Source organism: Bombina bombina, unplaced genomic scaffold, assembly GCF_027579735.1.
Source record: "Bombina bombina isolate aBomBom1 unplaced genomic scaffold, aBomBom1.pri scaffold_1455, whole genome shotgun sequence".
In the NCBI taxonomy this organism is placed as follows: domain Eukaryota; kingdom Metazoa; phylum Chordata; class Amphibia; order Anura; family Bombinatoridae; genus Bombina; species Bombina bombina.
In genome coordinates, this window is record NW_026511916.1 from 12087 (window position 1) to 36033 (window position 23947).

The 23947-nt window shown below is 39.0% G+C and overlaps 1 protein-coding gene across 1 annotated transcript in view; it reads left to right on the forward strand.

The window, feature by feature from the left end:
* Positions 1–704: 704 nt before the first annotated feature.
* LOC128644008 (intersectin-1-like) overlaps positions 705–23947 on the forward strand; it is a gene marked incomplete at both ends in the record, with an annotated part of 37952 nt that continues 14709 nt past the window's right edge. The window contains 2 exons of the mRNA XM_053696773.1: positions 705–872; positions 1320–1532. Of these exons, the coding sequence (XP_053552748.1) occupies positions 705–872; positions 1320–1532 (381 nt within the window). The remainder of the gene's footprint in view (positions 873–1319; positions 1533–23947) is intronic.

The window sequence follows — 23947 nt, forward strand, 5'->3', positions numbered from 1 at the left end:
AAGTTTTTTCTTGAAATTTATAAGAAAGACTTATTTTTTTTTGTATTATTTTCGTTTTTCAGCGGAAATAGCTGTTTTTTATTTTATCCCTCCCTTTCTAGTGACTCTTCTGTGGACTTCCACATCTTGGGTATTTCTATCCCATACGTCACTAGCTCATGGACTCTTGCCAATTACATGAAAGAAAACATAATTTATGTAAGAACTTACCTGATAAATTCATTTCTTTCATATTGGCCACTCTTTTTATGGTGGTTATGGTTTTTTTGTATAAAAGCACAATTATATTTCCAGTTCCTCTTTTTGTATGCTTTTTTACTCCTTATTTTATCACCTCACTACTTGGCTATTCGTTAAACTGAGTTGTGGGTGTGGTGGGAGGTGTATTTATAGGCATTTTGAGGTTTGGTAAACTTTGCCCCTCCTGGTAGGATTGTATATCCCATACATCACTAGCTCATGGACTCTTGCCATTATGAAAGAAATTAATTTATCAGGTAAGTTCTTACATAAATTATGTTTTTGACTTGCATGTGATTTTAATGAACCAAAACAAATAAGGAAAGTTATTCAAAAGTTATTTCTTAATATTCTCTGTGTTTTTACGCAGCTTTGGTTAGCACTGAATTTAATATATACTATGTCACATAAATGTTTTGATTTGGAATAAAAATATAACATAAATATATATTTTTGTTAACAAGATTATAGAAAACACTCCGGAAAACCACCCAGATCACAGTCACTTAAAGCAAGCCCTGGAAAAGGCAGAAGAGCTTTGTTCACAAGTCAACGAAGGCGTTCGTGAGAAGGAAAACTCTGATCGTCTGGAGTGGATCCAAGCTCATGTTCAGTGTGAGGGTTTATCTGAGGTATATCTTTTTCTAACATTTTACAGATGCACACCAGTAGCAGTGGCAGCAAACAGTAAGGGTGTGTTTAGACGTACACATCAGAAATATGATAACTTGTAGAGATTACTAATTGTTTAAATCCAGTCATCAAGTCTCCCTAACAGGACAGATTTTCATGATATCTGAACTAGAACACAGGTGGAATAATCAGCTGATCAGTAACCATGGTTTACTAACCTGCTCTCACCCATTAGCTGATCAACTGTGGTCTATTAGGGGTAATTGATGACTGGAGTTGAGAATCATAGGTTCCTCTTGTATCTTCTTTGAAAATATTTCATGTTTCATTACTATCAATGATAATTAAAAGTACTTTTTAATTTCTGCCAAACATAGGTCAGCATGGATTTCCAGAGTAAATTACCCCATCTAAAGTAATTTTTTTTTTTTTTTTTTATTCATCAGCAATTAGTATTTAACTCTGTGACAAACTGCTTGGGGCCACGGAAATTTCTGCATAGCGGAAAACTCTACAAAGCAAAGAGTAACAAGGAGTTATATGGTTTCTTATTTAATGATTTCCTGCTGCTGACACAAATCATTAAACCACTTGGATCCTCTGGAACCGACAAAGTTTTCAGCCCTAAATCTAACCTCCAGTACAAGATGTACAAAACGGTAAGTAAATCAGGGGTTTCATATGTTTTCTCAAAGGTTAAAAAGAATAAAACATCTGAATATACTGTTTACTAAAGGTTTGATATATTCTGATTTAATAACACTTTCCAAGTGGCTTACCAGATATTGCTAGCATCATGTATTTAGAACAAAATATAACACATAGGCCTCTAGTTATGAAGCCGTCTACTTACCTGCATTCGCCGGCCCAATACGCTTACCTAAGCTCGCCTACCATCGCCGCCGTGTACCTGAATACGTTCGCCAAAGTTATCAAAAAAGCTGTCAAGAAGCCACGCACCAAGTACGGAGTGATGAGCAGCGGACTGTTGTTAACTGACAGTCATCGATCTCGCTGCTCATCGGCTTCTTCGCAGCTTTTTTGATAGTCTGTCACTAAGCAGCCACACTAAACTACACTGTTTTACCCCCTAAACCGCCGCTCCCGGATCCCCCCACAACTAAATAAAGTTATTACCCCCTAAACCGCCGCTCCTGGACCCCGCCGCAACTATAATACATGTATTAACCCCTAAACCACCGCTCCCGGACTCCGCCGCCACCTACATCATACCTATTAACCCCTATACTGCCCCCCACTACACTGCCGCCACCTATATTCAAGTTATTAACCCCTATCCTGCGGATCCCGGACTCAGCCGCAAATAAATAAATTGTTTAACCCCTAAACCGCCGCACCCGGAGCACACCGCCACCTATACTAAAGTTATTAACCCCTATCCTGCCCCCCACTACACCGCCGCAACCTACATTAAACCCTAAACCACCGCTCCCGGACCCCGCCGCAACTAAATTAAATGTTTAACCCCTAAACCGCCGTTCCCGGACCCCGCCGCCACCTATATTAAACTTATTAACCTCTAAACCTAAGTCTAACACTAACACCCCCCTAACTTTAATATTATTTTAATAAATCTAAATAAAACTTACTTTCTTTCATGTAATTAACAAGAGTCCATGAGCTAGTGACGTATGGGATATACATTCCTACCAGGAGGGGCAAAGTTTCCCAAACCTTAAAATGCCTATAAATACACCCCTCACCACACCCACAAATCAGTTTTACAAACTTTGCCTCCGATGGAGGTGGTGAAGTAAGTTTGTGCTAGATTCTACGTTGATATGCGCTCCGCAGCAAGTTGGAGCCCGGTTTTCCTCTCAGCGTGCAGTGAATGTCAGAGGGATGTGAGGAGAGTATTGCCTATTTGAATGCAGTGATCTCCTTCTAAGGGGTCTATTTCATAGGTTCTCTGTTTTCGGTCGTAGAGATTCATCTCTTACCTCCCTTTTCAGATCGACGATATACTCTTATATATACCATTACCTCTGCTGATTCTCGTTTCAGTACTGGTTTGGCTATCTGCTATATGTAGATGAGTGTCCTGGGGTAAGTAAGTCTTATTTTCTGTGACACTCCTAGCTATGGTTGGGCACTTTGTTTATAAAGTTCTAAATATATGTATTCAAACATTTATTTGCCTTGACTCAGAATGTTCAACTTTCCTTATTTTCAGACCGTCAGTTTCATATTTGGGATAATGCATTTTAATTTAACATATTTTACCTTAAAATTTGACTTTTTCCCTGTGGGCTGTTAGGCTCGCGGGGGCTGAAAATGCTTCATTTTATTGCGTCATTCTTGGCGCGGACTTTTTTTGGCGCAAAAATTCTATTTCCGTTTCCGGCGTCATACGTGTCGCCGGAAGTTGCGTCATTCTTTGACGTTATTTTGCGCCAAAAATGTCGGCGTTCCGGATGTGGCGTCATTTTTGGCGCCAAAAGCATTTAGGCGCCAAATAATGTGGGCGTCTTTTTTGGCGCTAAAAAATATGGGCGTCATTTTTGTCTCCACATTATTTAAGTCTCATTATTTATTGCTTCTGGTTGCTAGAAGCTTGTTCACTGGCATTTTTTTCCCATTCCTGAAACTGTCATTTAAGGAATTTGATCAATTTTGCTTTATATGTTGTTTTTTTCTTTTACATATTGCAAGATGTTCCACGTTGCAACTGAGTCAGAAGTTACTACAGGAAAATCACTGCACAGTGCTGGAGCTACCAAGCTAAGTCTGCTATAAACTTTTGGTATCTGTTTCTCCAGCTGTTATTTGTATTGCATGTCATGTCAAACTTATTAATGCAGATAAAATTTCCTTTAGTACTGTTACATTACCTGTTGCTGTTCCGTCAACATCTAATTTTCAGAGTGTTCCTGATAACATAAGAGATTTTATTTATTTTAAATCCATTAAGAAGGCTATGTCTGTTATTTCTCCTTCTAGTATACATAAAAGTCTTTTAAAACTTCTCTTTTTTTCAGATGAATTTTTAAATGAACATCATCATTCTGATACTGATAATGGTTCTTCTGGTTCAGAGGTTTCTGTCTCAGAGGTTGATGCTGATAAATCTTTGTATTTGTTCAAGATGGAATTTATTCGTTCTTTACTTAAAGAAGTATTATTTGCATTAGAAATAGAGGATTCTGGTCCTCTTGATACTAAATGTAAACGTTTAAATAAGGTTTTTAAATCTCCTGTAGTTATTCCAGAAGTGTTTTATCTCCCTGATGCTATTTCTGAAGTAATTTCCAGGGAATGGAATAATTTGGGTAATTTATTTACTCCTTCTAGACGTTTAAGCAAATTATATCCTGTGCCATCTGACAGATTAGAGTTTTTTGGGACAAAAATCCCTAAGGTTATGGGGCTGTCTCTACTCCTGCTAATGTACTACTATTCCTATGGCAGATAGTACTTCATTTAAGGATCCTTTAGACAGGAAAATTGAATCCTTTCTAAGAAAAGCTTACTTATGTTCAGGTAATCTTCTTAGACCTGCTATATTTTTAGCGGATGTTGCTGCAGCTTCAACTTTTTGGTTAGAAGCTTTAGCGCAACAAGTAACAGATCATAATTTTATAGCATTATTATTATTCTATAACATGCTAATAATTTTGTTGGTGATACCATCTTTTGATATCATTAGAGTTGATGTCAGGTATATGTCTCTAGCTATTTTAGCTAGAAAAGCTTTATGGATTAAAACTTGGAATGCTGACATGTCTTCTAAGTCAACTTTGCTTTCCTTTTCTTTCCAGGGTAAATATTCATTTCGTTCCTTTCCTCACAACAAGGAACAAAAGCCTGATCCTTCATCCTCAGGAGCGGTATCAGTTTGGAAACTATTTCCAGTTTGGAATATATCCGAGCCTTATAGAAACCTATAGCCAGCTCCTAAGTACCTATGAAGGTGCGGCCCTTATTCCAGCTCAGCTGGTATGGGGCAGATTACGTTTTCTTCAAAGAAATTTGGATCAATTCCGTTCTTAATCTCTGGTTTCAGAAACATTGTTTCAGAAAGGTACAGAATTGGCTTCAAGTTAAGGCCTCCTGCTAAGAGATTCTTTTCTTTCCCGTGTCCCAGTTAACACAGCAAGGCTCAGCATTTCTGAAATGTGTTTCAGATCTAGAGTTGGCTGGAGTATTTATGCCAGTTCCAGTTCTGGAACAGGGGCTGGGGTTTTATTTTATCTCTTCATTGTACCAAAGAAGGTCAATTCCTTCAGACCAGTTCTGGATCTATCATTATTGATTCGTTATGTTAGGATACCAACATTCAAGATGGTTACTGTAGGACTATCCTGCCTTTTGTTTAGCAAGGGCATTATATGTCTACAATAGATTTACAGGATGTGTATCTGCATATTCCGATTCATCCAGATCACTTTTAGTGTCTGAGATTCTCTTTTTAGACAAGCATTACCAGTTTTATGGCTCTACTATTTGGCCTAGCCTCAGTTCCAAGAATTTTTTTCAAAGGTTCTCGGTGCCCTTCTTTCTGTAATCAGAGAACAGGGTTTTGGTATTTCCTTATTTGGACGATATCTTGGTACTTGCTCAGTCTTCTCATTTTCGAAGAGTCTCATACGAATCGACTTGTGTTGTTTCTTCAAGTTCATGGTTGGAGGATCAATTTACCAATCAGTTTATTGATTCCTCAGACAAGGGTAACCTTTTTAGGTTTCTAGATAAATTCAGTGTCTATGACTCTGTCCTTGTTAGACAAGAGAAGTTTAACATTGATATCAGCTTGTCAAAACCTTCAGTCACAATCATTCCCTTTGGTAGCCTTATGCATGGAAATGTTGGATCTTAGGACTGCCGCATCAGATGCGATCTCCTTTGCTCGTTTTCACATGCGACCTCTTCAGCTCTGTATGCTGAACCAATGGTGCAGGGATTACTCAAAGATATCTCAATTAATATCTTTAAACCGATTTTACGACACTCTCTGACATGGTGGACAGATCACCATCGTTTAGTTCAGGGGGCTTCTTTGTTCTTCCGACCTGGACTATAATCTCAACAGATATGAGTCTTACAGGTTGGGGAGCTGTGTGGGGGTATCTGACGGCACAAGGGGTTTGGGAATCTCAGGAGGTGAGATTTCCGATCAATATTTTGGAACCCCGTGCAATTTTCAGAGCTCTTCAGTCTTGGCCTCTTCTGAAGAGAGAGTTGTTCATTGTTTTCAGATAAGACATTGTCACAACTGTGGCATACATCAATCATCAAGGAGGGACTCACAGTCCTCTGGCTATGAAAGAAGTATCTCGAATTTTGGTTTGGGCGGAATCCAGCTCCTGTCTAATCTCTGCGGTTTATATCCCAGGTATGGACAATTGGAAAGCGGATTATCTCAGTCGCCAAACGTTGCATCCGGGCGAATGGTCTCTTCACCCAGAGGTATTTCTTCAGATTGTTCAAATGTGGGAACTTCCAGAAATAGTTCTGATGGCTTCTCATCTAAACAAGAAACTTCCCAGGTATCTGTCCAGATCCCGGGATCCTCAGGCGGAGGCAGTGGATGCATTTTCACTTCCTTGGAAGTATCATCCTGCCTATATCTTTCCGCCTCTAGTTCTTCTTCCAAGAGTAATCTCCAAGATTCTGAAGGAATGCTCGTTTGTTCTGCTGGTAGCTCCGGCATGGCCTCACAGGTTTTGGTATGCGGATCTTGTCCGGATGGCCTCTTGCCAACCGTGGACTCTTCCGTTAAGACCAGACCTTTTGTCTCAAGGTCCTTTTTTCCATCAGGATCTGAAATCCTTAAATTTAAAGGTATGGAGATTGAACGCTTGATTCTTGGTCAAAGAGGTTTCTCTGACTCTGTGATTAATACTATGTTACAGACTCGTACATCTGTATCCAGAGAGATATATTATAGAGTCTGGAAGACTTATATTTCTTGGTGTCTTTCTCATCATTTTTCTTGGCATTCTTTTAGAATACCGAGAATATTACAATTTCTTCAGGATGGTTTAGATAAGGGTTTGTCCGCAAGTTCCTTGAAAGGTCAAATCTCTGCTCTTTCTGTTCTTTTTCACAGAAAGATTGCTATTCTTCCTGATATTCATTGTTTTGTACAAGCTTTGGTTTGTATAAAGCCTGTCATTAAGTCAATTTCTCCTCCTTGGAGTTTGAATTTGGTTCTGGGGGCTCTTCAAGCTCCTCCATTTGAACCTATGCATTCATTGGATATTAATTACTTTCTTGGAAAGTTTTGTTCCTTTTGGCCATCTCTTCTGCCAGAAGAGTTTCTGAATTATCTGCTCTTTCTTATGAGTCTCCTTTTCTGATTCTTCATCAGGATAAGGCGGTGTTGCGAACTTCTTTTGAATTTTACCTAAAGTTGTGAATTCCAACAACATTAGTAGAGAAATTGTGGTTCCTTCATTATGTCCTAATCCTAAGAATTCTAAGGAGAAATCGTTGCATTCTTTGGATGTTGTTAGAGCTTTGAAATATTATGTTGAAGCTACGAAATCTTTCTGTAAGACTTCTAGTCTATTTCTTATCTTTTCCGGTTCTAGGAAAGGCCAGAAAGCTTCTGTCATTTCTTTGGCATCTTGGTTGAAATCTTTAAATCATCTTGCCTATGTTGAGTCGGGTAAAATTCCGCCTCAGAGAATTACAGCTCATTCTACTAGGTCAGTATCTACTTCCTGGGCGTTTAGGAATGAAGCTTCGGTTGACCAGATCTGCAAAGCAGCAACTTGGTCCTCTTTGCATACTTTTACTAAATTCTACCATTTTGATGTATTTTCTTCTTCTGAAGCAGTTTTTGGTAGAAAAGTTCTTCAGGCAGCGGTTTCAGTTTGAATCTTCTGCTTATGTTTTTTGTTAAACTTTATTTTGGGTGTGGATTATTTTCAGCAGGAATTGGCTGTCTTTATTTTATCCCTCCCTCTCTAGTGACTCTTCTGTGGAAAGATCCACATCTTGGGTAGTCATTATCCCATACGTCACTAGCTCATGGACTCTTGTTAATTACATGAAAGAAAACATAATTTATGTAAGAACTTACCTGATAAATTCATTTCTTTCATATTAACAAGAGTCCATGAGGCCCACCCTTTTTTGGGGTGGTTATGATTTTTTTGTATAAAGCACAATTATTCCAATTCCTTATTTTATATGCTTCGCACTTTTTTTCTTATCACCCCACTTCTTGGCTATTCGTTAAACTGATTTGTGGGTGTGGTGAGGGGTGTATTTATAGGCATTTTAAGGTTTGGGAAACTTTGCCCCTCCTGGTAGGAATGTATATCCCATACGTCACTAGCTCATGGACTCTTGTTAATATGAAAGAAATGAATTTATCAGGTAAGTTCTTACATAAATTATGTTATTATTAACTAAATTATTCCTATTTAAAACGAAATACTTACCTGTAAAATAAACCCTAAGATAGCTACAATATAACTAATAATTATATTGTAGCTATTTTAGGATTTATTTTTATTTTACAGGCAACTTTGTATTTATTTTAACTAGGTACAATAGTTATTAAATAGTTATTAACTATTTAATAGCTACCTAGTTAAAATACTTACAAAATTACCTGTAAATTAAATCCTAACCTAAGTTACAATTAAACCTAACACTATCATTAAATAAATTACCTACAATTACCTAAAATTAAATTAAATAAACTAAACTATAGTACAAAAAAACCCAAAACACTATATTACAGAAAATAAAAAAGAATTACAAGAAGTTTAAGTATTTAGTTTTAAATAGGATTAATTTAGTTAATACGAGTAATATTATTTAGATTTATGAAAATAATATTTAAGTTGGGGGGTTAGGGTTAGTGTTAGACTTAGGTTTAGGGGTTAATAATTTTAATATAGGTGGCGGCAGGATAGGGGTTAATAACTTTAATATAGGTGGTGGCGGGGTCCGGGGGCGGCGGTTTGGGGGTTAAACAATTTATTTAGTTGCGGCGGGGTCCGGGATCCGCAGGATAGGGGTTAATAAGTTTATGTAGGTGGCGGCGGTATAGGGGGCAGCAAATTAGGGGTTAATATGTATAATGTAGGTGGCAGTGGGGTCAGGGAGTGGCGGTTTAGGGGTTAACATGTTTCTTATAGTTGCGGCGGGGTCCGGGAGCGGCGGTTTAGGGGGTAATAAATTTATTTAGTTGCGGCTGTGTAGGGGGGGCAGATTAGGGGTGTTTAGACTCGGGGTACATGTCAGGGTGTTAGGTGCAGACGTTTCCCATAGAAATCAATGAGATATCGGGCAGCAGCGAACATGAGCTTTCGTTATGGTCAGACTGCCATTGATTCCTATGGGATCCGCCAATCCAGGTACGCTGGCCCAGAATTGTGGCGAGCGTACCTGGTAGTAGTTTGATAACTACCAAAAGTAGTCAGATTGTGCCGAACTTGCGTTCGGAACATCTGTAGTGACGTAACCATTGATCTGAGTCCGGCGGATCGTAGGTTAAGTCACTATACTCTACTTTTGCCGGGCAGTAGGGATTGATAACTAAGGCGAATCAGCCTCGCCACAAATACGCTGCGGAATTCCAGCGTATTTGCGGTTGATGGCTTGATAACTAGAGGCCATACTGTGATGTGTCTGTTATGCTGCCGTCTTTAGTTTGTAAAGGGCATTACCAAATGTATCATTTACAATATATTTATTCATCATGCTGAGTGACACGGTGTAGCAGTCAGATTGAATTTCTTGTTACTTAAAGGGATACTAAACCTAAATTTTTTCTTTTATGATTCAGATAGAGCATGCAATTTTAAGCAACTTATTATAATTTACTCTTATTATCACATTTTCTTCATTCTCTTGCTATCTTTATTTGAAAAAGAAAGCATCTAAGCTAAGGAGCCAGCCAATTTATGGTTTAGAACCCTGGACAGCACTTGCTGAATGGTGGGTACATTTAGCCACCAATCAGCAAGCACAACCCAGGTTTTGAACCAAAAATGGGCCAGCTTCTAAACTTACATTCATGCTTTTCAAATAAAGATAGCAAGAGAATGTAGACAAATTGATAATAGGAGTAAATTAGAAAGTTGTTTAAAATTGCATGCTCTATCTTAATCATGAAATAAAAAATTTGGGTTCATTGCCCTCTAGGTGATGAGGGCTTGGAGAGTTACAATATCACAGATGTTAGACCCTGTACCTTCCTCTATATTGACTTCTATTTTGCTTCATGATCCAGTAAATGTGTTCCGAAATCATACAATTTCCAACCTCCAAAATTTTTTCTTAAAATACCTTTTCTTTTGCAACTGGGTCCATATGAGTCTCCCCATAAACATCTTTGAGTTGAGAGCGATTTACAATGTTCTGTTGGCTTGGCCTCAATTGTCCTTAGCCTGGTTTATCAGGTTCCAGTCGGACAACATCACCTCAGTGGCTTACATCAACCACCTGGAAGGAACTCGGAGTTCCTTAGCCATGAAGTAGGCAAACATTTTTGTCTATCTGCCATCCACATTCCAGGTTAAACCTCAAGTGGGGGTGCCAGAGTTGGATCTGATGGCGTCTCGGCAGGACTCCAAGTTTCCAAGTTATGGTTCAAGGTCAAGAGATCCTCAGGCCGCTCTGATAGAGGCGGTTCCTTGGGTTTTCGGTCTAGCATACCTGTTTCCTCCGTTTGCGCTCCTTCCACAAGTAATAGCTTTTATCAAACAGGAGAGAGCATTGATAATTCTAATAGCTCTTGTATGGCGTCACAGGATCTGGTATGCAGACCTAGTGAAGATGTCATCTCTTCTTCCTTGGAGTTTACCTCTGAGGAAGGACCTTCTATCTCATAGTCCTTTCCTCCATCCAAATCTCGTTTCTATGAAGCTGACTGCTTGGAGATTAAACGCTTAGTTCTGTCTAAGCATGGATTTTCTGAGTCGGTCATTGAGACCATGATCCAGGCTCGCAAGCCTGTTACTCTAAAAATTTACCATAAGGTATGGCGTAAATACCTTTATTGGTGTGAATCTAAGGGTTACTCTTGGAGTAGGATCAGGATTCCTAGAATTTTGACTTTTCTCCAGAAAGGTCTGGAGAAAGGATTGTCAGTCAGTTCTCTGAAAGGTCAGATTTCTGCATTATCTATTTTGTTACACAAGCGTCTGGTGGATGTGCCAGATGTTTAATCTTTTTGTCAGGCCCTGGTCAGAATCAGGCCTGTGTTTAAACCTGTTGCTCCTCCTTGGAGCCTTAACTTTGTTATTAAAGTTTTGCAGCAGGCTCCGTTTGAGCCAGTGCATTCCATAGATATTAAGTTATTATCTTGGAAGGTTTTCTTTCTTTTTGCTATCTCTTCTGCTCGGAGACTCTTGGAACTCTCTGCCTTGCAGTGTGATTCGCCTTACCTTATCTTTCATGCGTATAAGGCGGTTCATTGTACTAAATTGGGGTTTCTTCCTAAAGTGGTTTTGAATAGAAATAATAATCAGGAAATTGTTGTTCCTTCTATCTGTCCTAATCCTTCTCATAAGGAATGTCTGTTGCACAACTTGGATGTTGTGCATGCTCTAAAAGTCTACCTACAGGCAACTAAGGATTTCGCCAGTCATCTGCCCTGTTTGTTTATTTTGCTGGAAAGCATAAGAGTCAGAAGGCTACTGCTACTTCTCTTTCCCTTTGGTTGAGAAGTATGATTCTTTCTTTCATGTAATTAGCAAGAGTGCATGAGCTAGTGACGTATGGGATATACATTCCTACCAGGAGGGGCAAAGTTTCCCAAACCTCAAAATGCCTATAAATACACCCCTCACCACACCCACAATTCAGTTTTTACAAACTTTGCCTCCGATGGAGGTGGTGAAGTAAGTTTGTGCTAGATTCTACGTTGATATGCGCTCCGCAGCAAGTTGGAGCCCGGTTTTCCTCTCAGCGTGCAGTGAATGTCAGAGGGATGTGAGGAGAGTATTGCCTATTTGAATGCAGTGATCTCCTTCTAAGGGGTCTATTTCATAGGTTCTCTGTTATCGGTCGTAGAGATTCATCTCTTACCTCCCTTTTCAGATCGACGATATACTCTTATATATACCATTACCTCTGCTGATTCTCGTTTCAGTACTGGTTTGGCTATCTACTATATGTAGATGAGTGTCCTGGGGTAAGTAAGTCTTATTTTCTGTGACACTCCTAGCTATGGTTGGGCACTTTGTTTATAAAGTTCTAAATATATGTATTCAAACATTTATTTGCCTTGACTCAGAATGTTCAACTTTCCTTATTTTCAGACAGTCAGTTTCATATTTGGGATAATGCATTTTAACATTTTTCTTACCTTAAAATTTGACTTTTTCCCTGTGGGCTGTTAGGCTCGCGGGGGCTGAAAATGCTTCATTTTATTGCGTCATTCTTGGCGCAGACTTTTTTGGCGCAAAAATTCTATTTCCGTTTCCGGCGTCATACGTGTCGCCGGAAGTTGCGTAATTTTTTGACGTTATTTTGCGGCAAAAATGTCGGCGTTCCGGATGTGGCGTCATTTTTGGCGCCAAATAATGTGGGCGTCTTATTTGGCGCAAAAAAATATGGGCGTCACTTTTGTCTCCACATTATTTAAGTCTCATTTTTTATTGCTTCTGGTTGCTAGAAGCTTGTTCTTTGGCATTTTTTCCCATTCCTGAAACTGTCATTTAAGGAATTTGATCAATTTTGCTTTATATATATGTTGTTTTTTCTCTTACATATTGCAAGATGTCTCACGTTGCATCTGAGTCAGAAGATACTACAGGAAAATCGCTGTCAAGTGCTGAATCTACCAAAGCTAAGTGTATCTGCTGTAAACTTTTGGTAGCTATTCCTCCAGCTGTTGTTTGTATTGATTGTCATGACAAACTTGTTAAAGCAGATAATATTTCCTTTAGTAAAGTACCATTGCCTGTTGCAGTTCCTTCAACATCTAAGGTGCAGAATGTTCCTGATAATATAAGAGATTTTGTTTCTGAATCCATAAAGAAGGCTATGTCTGTTATTTCTCCTTCTAGTAAACGTAAAAAATCTTTTAAAACTTCTCTCCCTACAGATGAATTTTTAACTGAACATCATCATTCTGATTCTGATGATTCCTCTGGTTCAGGGGATTCTGTCTCAGAGGTTGATGCTGATAAATCTTCATATTTATTTAAAATGGAATTTATTCGTTCTTTACTTAAAGAAGTCCTAATTGCTTTAGAAATAGAGGATTCTGGTCCTCTTGATACTAAATCTAAACGTTTAAATAAGGTTTTTAAATCTCCTGTAGTTATTCCAGAAGTTTTTCCTGTCCCTGATGCTATTTCTGCAGTAATTTCCAAAGAATGGGATAATTTGGGTAATTCATTTACTCCTTCTAAACGTTTTAAGCAATTATATCCTGTGCCGTCTGACAGATTAGAATTTTGGGACAAGATCCCTAAAGTTGATGGGGCTATTTCTACCCTTGCTAAACGTACTACTATTCCTACGTCAGATGGTACTTCGTTTAAGGATCCTCTAGATAGGAAAATTGAGTCCTTTCTAAGAAAAGCTTATCTGTGTTCAGGTAATCTTCTTAGACCTGCTATATCTTTGGCTGATGTTGCTGCGGCTTCAACTTTTTGGTTGGAAACTTTAGCGCAACAAGTAACACATCGTGATTCTCATGATATTATTATTCTTCTTCAACATGCTAATAATTTTATCTGTGATGCCATTTTTGATATTATCAGAGTTGATGTCAGGTTTATGTCTCTAGCTATTTTAGCTAGAAGAGCTTTATGGCTTAAAACTTGGAATGCTGATATGGCTTCTAAATCAACTTTACTTTCCATTTCTTTCCAGGGTAACAAATTATTTGGTTCTCAGTTGGATTCCATTATTTCAACTGTTACTGGTGGGAAAGGAACTTTTTTACCACAGGATAAAAAATCTAAAGGTAAAAACAGGGCTAATAATCGTTTTCGTTCCTTTCGTTTCAACAAAGAACAAAAGCCTGATCCTTCATCCTCAGGAGCAGTTTCAGTTTGGAGACCTTCTCCAGTTTGGAATAAATCCAAGCCAGCTAGAAAGGCAAAGCCTGCTTCTAAGTCCACATGAAGGTGCGGCCCTCATTCCAGCTCAGCTGGTAGGGGGCAGGTTACGTTTTTTCAAGGAAATTTGGATCAATTCTGTTCACAATCTTTGGATTCAGAGCATTGTTTCAGAAGGGTACAGAATTGGTTTCAAGTTGAGACCTCCTGCAAAGAGATTTTTTCTTTCCCGTGTCCCAGTAAATCCAGTAAAAGCTCAAGCATTTCTGAAATGTGTTTCAGATCTAGAGTTGACTGGAGTAATTATGCCAGTTCCAGTTCCGGAACAGGGGATGGGGTTTTATTCAAATCTCTTCATTGTACCAAAGAAGGAGAATTCTTTCAGACCAGTTCTGGATCTAAAAATATTGAATCGTTATGTAAGGATACCAACGTTCAAGATGGTAACTGTAAGGACTATCTTACCTTTTGTTCAGCAAGGGAATTATATGTCCACAATAGATTTACAGGATGCATATCTGCATATTCCGATTCATCCAGATCATTATCAGTTCCTGAGATTCTCGTTTCTGGACAAGCATTACCAGTTTGTGGCTCTGCCGTTTGGCCTAGCTACAGCTCCAAGAATTTTTACAAAGGTTCTCGGTGCCCTGCTGTCTGTAATCAGAGAACAGGGTATTGTGGTATTTCCTTATTTGGACGATATCTTGGTACTTGCTCAGTCTTTACATTTAGCAGAATCTCATACGAATCGACTTGTGTTGTTTCTTCAAGATCATGGTTGGAGGATCAATTTACCAAAAAGTTCTTTGATTCCTCAGACAAGGGTAACCTTTCTGGGTTTCCAGATGGATTCAGTGTCCATGACTCTGTCTTTAACAGACAAGAGACGTCTAAAGTTGATTACAGCTTGTCGAAACCTTCAGTCACAATCATTCCCTTCGGTAGCCTTATGCATGGAAATTCTAGGTCTTATGACTGCTGCATCGGACGCGATCCCCTTTGCTCGTTTTCACATGCGACCTCTTCAGCTCTGTATGCTGAAGCAATGGTGCAAGGATTACACTAAGATATCTCAATTAATATCTTTAAAACCGATTGTTCGACACTCTCTAACATGGTGGACAGATCACCATCGTTTAATTCAGGGGGCTTCTTTTGTGCTTCCGACCTGGACTGTAATTTCAACAGATGCAAGTCTCACAGGTTGGGGAGCTGTGTGGGGATCTCTGACGGCACAAGGAGTTTGGGAATCTCAGGAGGTGAGATTACCGATCAATATTTTGGAACTCCGTGCAATTTTCAGAGCTCTTCAGTTTTGGCCTCTTCTGAAGAGAGAATCGTTCATTTGTTTTCAGACAGACAATGTCACAACTGTGGCATACATCAATCATCAAGGAGGGACTCACAGTCCTCTGGCTATGAAAGAAGTATCTCGAATTTTGGTTTGGGCGGAATCCAGCTCCTGTCTAATCTCTGCGGTTCATATCCCAGGTGTAGACAATTGGGAAGCGGATTATCTCAGTCGCCAAACGTTGCATCCGGGCGAATGGTCTCTTCACCCAGAGGTATTTCTTCAGATTGTTCAAATGTGGGAACTTCCAGAAATAGATCTGATGGCGTCCCATCTAAACAAGAAACTTCCCAGGTATCTGTCCAGATCCCGGGATCCTCAGGCGGAGGCAGTGGATGCATTATCACTTCCTTGGAAGTATCATCCTGCCTATATCTTTCCGCCTCTAGTTCTTCTTCCAAGAGTAATCTCCAAGATTCTGAAGGAATGCTCGTTTGTTCTGCTGGTAGCTCCGGCATGGCCTCACAGGTTTTGGTATGCGGATCTTGTCCGGATGGCCTCTTGCCAACCGTGGACTCTTCCGTTAAGACCAGACCTTCTGTCACAAGGTCCTTTTTTCCATCAGGATCTGAAATCCTTAAATTTAAAGGTATGGAGATTGAACGCTTGATTCTTGGTCAAAGAGGTTTCTCTGACTCTGTGATTAATACTATGTTACAGGCTCGTAAATCTGTATCTCGAGAGATATATTATAGAGTCTGGAAGACTTATATTTCTTGGTGTCTTTCTCATCATTTTTCCTGGCATTCTTTTAGAATACCGAGAATTTTACAGTTCCTTCAGGATGGTTTAGATAAGGGTTTGTCCACAAGTTCTTTGAAAGGACAAATCTCTGCTCTTTCTGTTCTTTTTCACAGAAAGATTGCTATTCTTCCTGATATTCATTGTTTTGTACAAGCTTTGGTTCGTATAAAACCTGTCATTAAGTCAATTTCTCCTCCTTGGAGTTTGAATTTGGTTCTGGGAGCTCTTCAAGCTCCTCCGTTTGAACCTATGCATTCATTGGACATTAAATTACTTTCTTGGAAAGTTTTGTTCCTTTTGGCCATCTCTTCTGCCAGAAGAGTTTCTGAATTATCTGCTCTTTCTTGTGAGTCTCCTTTTCTGATTTTTCATCAGGATAAGGCGGTGTTGCGAACTTCTTTTGAATTTTTACCTAAAGTTGTGAATTCCAACAACATTAGTAGAGAAATTGTGGTTCCTTCATTATGTCCTAATCCTAAGAATTCTAAGGAGAAATCGTTGCATTCTTTGGATGTTGTTAGAGCTTTGAAATATTATGTTGAAGCTACGAAATCTTTTCGTAAGACTTCTAGTCTATTTGTTATCTTTTCCGGTTCTAGAAAAGGCCAGAAAGCTTCTGCCATTTCTTTGGCATCTTGGTTGAAATCTTTAATTCATCTTGCCTATGTTGAGTCGGGTAAAACTCCGCCTCAGAGGATTACAGCTCATTCTACTAGGTCAGTTTCTACTTCCTGGGCGTTTAGGAATGAAGCTTCGGTTGACCAGATCTGCAAAGCAGCGACTTGGTCCTCTTTGCATACTTTTACTAAATTCTACCATTTTGATGTATTTTCTTCTTCTGAAGCAGTTTTTGGTAGAAAAGTACTTCAGGCAGCGGTTTCAGTTTGAATCTTCTGCTTATGTTTTTCGTTAAACTTTATTTTGGGTGTGGATTATTTTCAGCAGGAATTGGCTGTCTTTATTTTATCCCTCCCTCTCTAGTGACTCTTGTGTGGAAAGATCCACTTCTTGGGTAGTCATTATCCCATACGTCACTAGCTCATGGACTCTTGCTAATTACATGAAAGAAAACATAATTTATGTAAGAACTTACCTGATAAATTCATTTCTTTCATATTAGCAAGAGTCCATGAGGCCCGCCCTTTTTTTGTGGTGGTTATGATTTTGTATAAAGCACAATTATTCCAATTCCTTATTTTATATGCTTTCGCACTTTTTTATCACCCCACTTCTTGGCTATTCGTTAAACTGAATTGTGGGTGTGGTGAGGGGTGTATTTATAGGCATTTTGAGGTTTGGGAAACTTTGCCCCTCCTGGTAGGAATGTATATCCCTTACGTCACTAGCTCATGGACTCTTGCTAATATGAAAGAAATGAATTTATCAGGTAAGTTCTTACATAAATTATGTTTTTTTCTTATGAGACTGCTGGACAGCAGCCTCCTAAGAGAATTACAGCTCATTCCACTAGGGCTGTTTCCTCTTCTTTGGCTTTCAAAAATTAAGCTTCTGTGGAACAGATTTTCAAGGCTGCAACTTGGTATTCTCTGCATACTTTTTCCAAATTCTACAAATTTGATACTTTTGCCTCGGCTGAGGCTTCCTTTGGGAGAAACATTCTTCAAGCAGTGGTGCCTTCTGTTTAGGTCTGCTTGTCTTGTTCTCCCTCCCTATTCATTCCGTGTCCTCTAACTTGGGTATTGGTTCCCACTAGTAATTGAGGAAATGACGTTGTGGACTCTCCATATCTTAGTAAAGAAAACAAAATTAATGCTTACCTGATACATTTCTTTCTTTCCAGATATGGAGAGTCCACAACCCGGAATTAAGACAGTTATTTTTGACTAAACCTGAGGCACCTCTACACCTTTGTGTTATTCCTTTTTCCATTTCCCTTCGGTCAAAATGACTGTGGATTATGGGTAGGGGAGTGACACTTAGCAGCTTTGCTGTGGTACTCTTTGCCTCCTCCTGCTGGCCAGGAGTGATATTCCCACTAGTAAATGGAATGATGTTGTGGACTCTCCATATCCGGAAAGAAAGAAATGTATCAGGTAAGCCTACATTTTGCTTTTGTTACTATCGATAATGAGCTACCAAGTCTATAATTCCTTTGAGATTTGCTTAAAAGGATATGAAACCCAAATTTTTTTTTCATGATTCAGATAGATCATGCAATTTTAAACAGCTTTTTATTTTTATAATCCTGTTGCATACACTAGGTTGCAACTCTAGGGGGCGCAAGTACAGATATGGGGATTTAGGGAATCCTTGGTGCAACCCACTAACTCAAATAAGTGTAATGATATAGATACACACACCAATGGCTATAGAAAAAATACAGTGGTATCCCAATATTAAATGTAATTAAACATAACCATATTAAATAAGCAAAAGCACAATGGGTCCTATTGTCTCTTATCTGTTCAAGATGTCAGTCCCTTTTGATGTTGGTATGCCTCCTGTATTATTCAGATGATGTATCATATGTTGGTCACACCCAATGTGGAGTCAGCTCTTTGCCAGGTCAACGATCTGGATACAAACTTTCACTGTGAACAAGAATCACAAAACAAAGGCACCTCCTAGTGTGATATAGTTGAGACAAATGGATTATATGAATGCCAAATGAATACACACAAGTGGAGCAGCACCCAGTTGTGCTAAGTCAGACAGACTTGGAACTTGCAGTGTCCCAACTCACTGGCACAACATGAAAACTGGTCACCCCAGTGTCCATATGAAATAGAATAAGCTCAGACTCTCAGAAAAGGTTAAAAATTCCACATATTAATGGTATAGATAAAATACAGATGTCAACCATATGACTCTGATAATTAAAATCACATAAAGCAACGCGTTTCTCCGACTGCTGTCTGTTTCATCAGGCTTCTCAAGATAGAAAAGTCTTTTCATAGGGCCTTTTTACAAGCAGGGTATTTGCTCAGGCCAGCTATTTCTATTGCTGATGTGGCTGCTGCATCTACTTACTGGTTGTCTAGTCTTTCAGAACAGTATTCTGATTACTCTGCTAGTGCAAATCTTTTGGCTTTACTCAAGTGCCAATTCTTTCATTTGTGATGCTGTATTTTATATTATGAATATTAATGTCAAAAGCATGTCTTTAGCAGTTCTTTCCAGAAGAAACGTATGGCTTAAATCCTGGTCTGCTGACATGGTGTCAAAATCCAGATTATTATCTCTTCCCTTTCAGGGAAATAAGTTGTTTGGTTCTGATTTAGATTCTATAATATCTACTGTTACTGTAGGTAAATGAGCTTTCTTTCATGTAATTGGCAAGAGTCCATGAGCTAGTGACGTATGGGATATACATTCCTACCGGGAGGGGCAAAGTTTCCCAAACCTCAAAATGCCTATAAATACACCCCTCACCACACCCACAATTCAGTTTTACAAACTTTGCCTCCCATGGAGGTGGTGAAGTAAGTTTGTGCTAGATTTCTACGTTGATATGCGCTTCGCAGCAGGCTGAAGCCTGGTTTTCCTCTCAGAGTGCAGTGAATGTCAGAGGGATGTGAAGAGAGTATTGCCTATTTGAATACCATGGTCTTCCTCTAGGGGATCTATTTCATATGTTCTCTGTTATCGGTCGTAGAGATTTCTTCTCCTACCTCCCTTTTCAGATCGACGATATACTCTTATATACCATTACCTCTACTGATTCTCGTTTCAGTACTGGTTTGGCTATCTACTATATGTAGATGAGTGTCTCTGGGTAAGTAAGTCTTATTTTATTCATGACACTCTAAGCTATGGTTGGGCACTTTATATGTAAAGTTCTAAATATATGTGTTAAACTTATATTTGCCATGATTCAGGATAATCAGTATTCCTTCTTTCAGACTGTCAGTATAATTTTTTTTGGGAAAATGCATATGAATTTATATTTTACTTACCTTAAAAAAATTTCAATTGACTTTTTTTCTAAATTGCGGGCTGTTAGGCTCGCGGGTGCAGAAAATGCTTCAATTTATTGTGTCATTTTTGGCGCAATACTTTTTTGGCGCCGGCATAGTTGACGTCGGAAGTTTTCACGCGGTTGCGTCATTTTTGACGTATGTGTGTTGCGGACGTATTTGGCGCCAAAAAATATGGGCGTCATTTTTGGCGCCAAAAATGTGGGCGTTATACTTGTCGCCAAAAATGTGGGCGTCATACTTGCCGCCAGTTTTTTTCACATTATTTCAGTCTCACTTTTTAGTTGCTTCTGGTTTCTAGAGGCTTGTTTTGTTTTGCATTTTTTCCCATTCCTGAAACTGTCATTTAAAGGATTACTTTCTGTTATAATTTTTAAGCTAAACAACTAACATTAGTTAATAAACATTAATTAAAACCTACTGACCTATATTTTCTCCAAAACGAAGTTTCATAACGTTCTAAAAGTTATATCTTTTATTCACCGATGATGTCACGTTATCCTGCCCACTATTTTCAGCACTGAGTGTTCAAAATACTTAAACCAATAGCTTTGTGTTTAAAGCGCCATTTTGTAACCTAGGTATTGTAAACGGATTGGTACAGAGCAAAGGATACCCACGGAGTGGGTTTGGAAAACAATTAAATTTGCAGACAAGATTTCTGATATACGGTAGAGATATGCTAATGAAATGCTATTGATAAAAAGCGTATTTGGGGTAGTTAGTTAGTAACAGGCATAGAAAATATTTACTTACAGTGGCCCTTTAAGGAATTTGATAATTTTGCTTTATATGTTGTTTTTTCTATTACATATTGCAAGATGTCACTACCTGACCCTGTATCAGAATCTACTTCTGGAAAGACGCTGCCTGATGTCGGTTCTACCAAAGCTAAGTGCATTTGTTGTAAACTTTTGGTAACTGTTCCTCCGGCTGTAGTTTGTGTTAGTTGTCATGATAAACTATCAAACGCAGATAATATTTCCATTAGTAATAATCCATTACCTGTTGTTGTTCCTTCAACATCTAATGTTCAGGATGTTCCTGTTAATGTAAGAGAATTTGTTTCTAATTCTATTCGGAAGGATCTGTCTGTTATTCCTCCTTCTAGTAAACGTAAAAGGTCTTTTAAAACTTCTCATATTTCAGATGAATTTTTAAATGACCGCCATCATTCTGACATCTATTTCTGATGAGAATCTATCTGGTTCAGAAGATTCTGCCTCAGATATTGACACTGATAAATCTTCATATTTGTTTAAGATGGAGTTTATTCATTCTTTACTTAAAGAAGTGTTGATTGCATTTGATATAGAGGAGTCTAGTCCTCTTGATATTAAAACTAATAAGCATTTAAATTCAGTTTTTAAACCTCATGTAGTTATTCCAGAAGTTTTTCCAGTTCCTGATGCTATTTCAGAAGTAATTTCTAGGGAGTGGAATAGTCTGGGTACTTCATTTACTCCTTCTCCAAGGTTTAAGAAATTGTACCCTTTGCCATCTGATAGATTAGAGTTTTGGGAGAAAATCCCCAAAGTTGATGGGGCTATCTCTACTCTTGCTAAACGTACTACTATTCCTACGGCAGATAGTACTTCTTTTAAGGATCCTTTAGATAGGAAGCTTGAATCCTTTCTTAGGAAGGATTATTTATGTTCAGGTAATCTTCTCAGACCTGCTATTTCTTTGGCTGATGTTGCTGCAGCTTCCACCTTCTGGTTGGAGGCTTTAGCGCAACAAGTGTCAGACCATAATGCTTATAGCATTGTTAAACTTCTTCAACATGCTAATAACTTTGTTTGTGATGCCATCTTTGATATCATTAGAATTGATGTCAGGTATATGTCTTTAGCTATTTTAGCTAGAAGAGCTTTATGGCTTAAATCTTGGAATGCAGATATGACTTCTAAGTCAACATTGCTTTCTCTTTCTTTCCAAGGTAATAAATTATTTGGTTCTCAGTTGGATTCAATAATTTCAACTGTTACTGGGGGGAAGGGAGCCTTTTTGCCTCAGGACAAAAAATCTAAAGGTAAATATAGGGCTGCTAATCGTTTTCGTTCCTTTCGTCAGAATAAGGAACAGAAGCCTGACCCTTCCCCTAAAGGAACGGTCTCCGTTTGGAAACCTTCTCCAGTCTGGAATAAATCCAAGCCTTTTAGAAAGTAAAAAACAGCTCCCAAATCTGCATGAAGGTGCGGCCCTCATTCCAGCACAGCTGGTAGGGGCAGGTTACAATTTTTCAAAGATGTTTGGGTCAATTCGATTCAAAGGCTTTGGATTCAGAACATTGTTTCACAAGGGTACAGAATAGGTTTCAAAGTAAGACCGCCTGTGAGAAGATTTTTTCTTTCACGCATTCCAGTAAACCGAGTAAAAGCTCAGGCGTTTCTGAAATGCGTTTCAGACCTAGAGTCAGCTGGGGTAATTTTGCCAGTTCCAGTTCTGGAACGGGGTCTGGGGTTTTACTCAAATCTGTTCATTGTACCAAAGAAGGAGTATTCCTTCAAACCAGTTCTGGATCTAAAAATATTGAATCGTTATGTAAGGATACCAACATTCAAAATGGTGACTATAAGGACTATTCTGCCTTTTGTTCAGCAAGGGCATTATATGTCCACAATAGACTTACAGGATGCTTATCTTCATATTCCAATCCATCCAGATCACTATCAGTTTCTGAGATTCTCTTTTCTAGACAAGCATTACCAGTTTGTTGCTCTTCCGTTTGGCCTAGCAACAGCTCCAAGGATCTTTTTGAAGGTTCTCGGTGCCCTTTTCTCTGTAATCAGAGAACAGGGTATTGCGGTATTTCCTTATTTGGATGATATCTTGGTACTTGCTCAGTCTTTACATTCTGCAGAATCTCATATGAATCAACTTGTGTTGTTTCTTCAAAGACATGGTTGGAGGATCAATTTACCAAAGAGTTCCTTGATTCCTCAGACAAGGGTAACCTTTTTGGGTTTCCAAATAAATTCAGTGTCCATGACTTTGTCTCTAACAGAAAAGAGACGTCTGAAATTGGTTTCAGCTTGTCGAAACCTTCAGTCTCAATTATTCCCTTCGGTAGCTTTGTGCATGGAAATTCTAGGTCTCATGACTGCTGCATCGGACGCGATCCCTTTTGCTCGTTTTCACATGAGACCTATCCAGCTTTGTATGCTGAACCAATGGTGCAGGGATTATACAAAGATATCACAATTAATATCCTTAAATCCCAATGTTCAATCTTCTCTGACTTGGTAGTTGGATCACCATCGTTTAATTCAAGGGGCCTCTTTTGTTCGTCCAATCTGGACTGTGATCTCAACAGATGCGAGTATTTTAGGTTGGGGAGCTGTATGGGGATCTCTGACAGTGCAGGGGGTTTGGGAATCCCAGGAGGCGAGATTACCAATCAACATTTTGGCGATTTTCAGAGCTCTTCAGTTCTGGCCTCTTCTGAAGAGAGAATCGTTTATTTGTTTTCAGACAGACAATGTCACAACAGTGGCGTATGTCAATCATCAAGGTGGGACTCACAGTCCTCAGGCTATGAAAGAAGTATCTCAGATACTTGTATGGGCGGAATCCAGCTCCTGTCTAATTTCTGCGGTTCACATCCCAGGTATAGACAATTGGGAAGCAGATTATCTCAATCGCCAGACGTTACATCCGGGCGAATGGTCTCTTCACCCAGAGGTATTTCTTCAGATTGTTCAAATCTGGGGACTTCCAGAAATAGATCTGATGGCCTCTCATCTAAACAAGAAACTTCCCAGGTATCTGTCCAGATCCAGGGATCCTCAGGCGGAAGCGGTGGACGCGTTGTCACTTCTTTGGAATTATCAACCTGCTTATATCTTTCCACCTCTAGTTCTTCTTCCAAAAGTGATTTCCAAAATCCTAATGGAGCGTTCGTTTGTACTGCTGGTGGCTTGAGCATGGCCACACAGGTTTTGGTATGCGGATCTCTTTTGGATGGCCAGTTGCCAACCTTGGACACTTCCGTTAAGGCCAGACCTTCTATCTCAAGGCCCATTTTTCCATCAGGATCT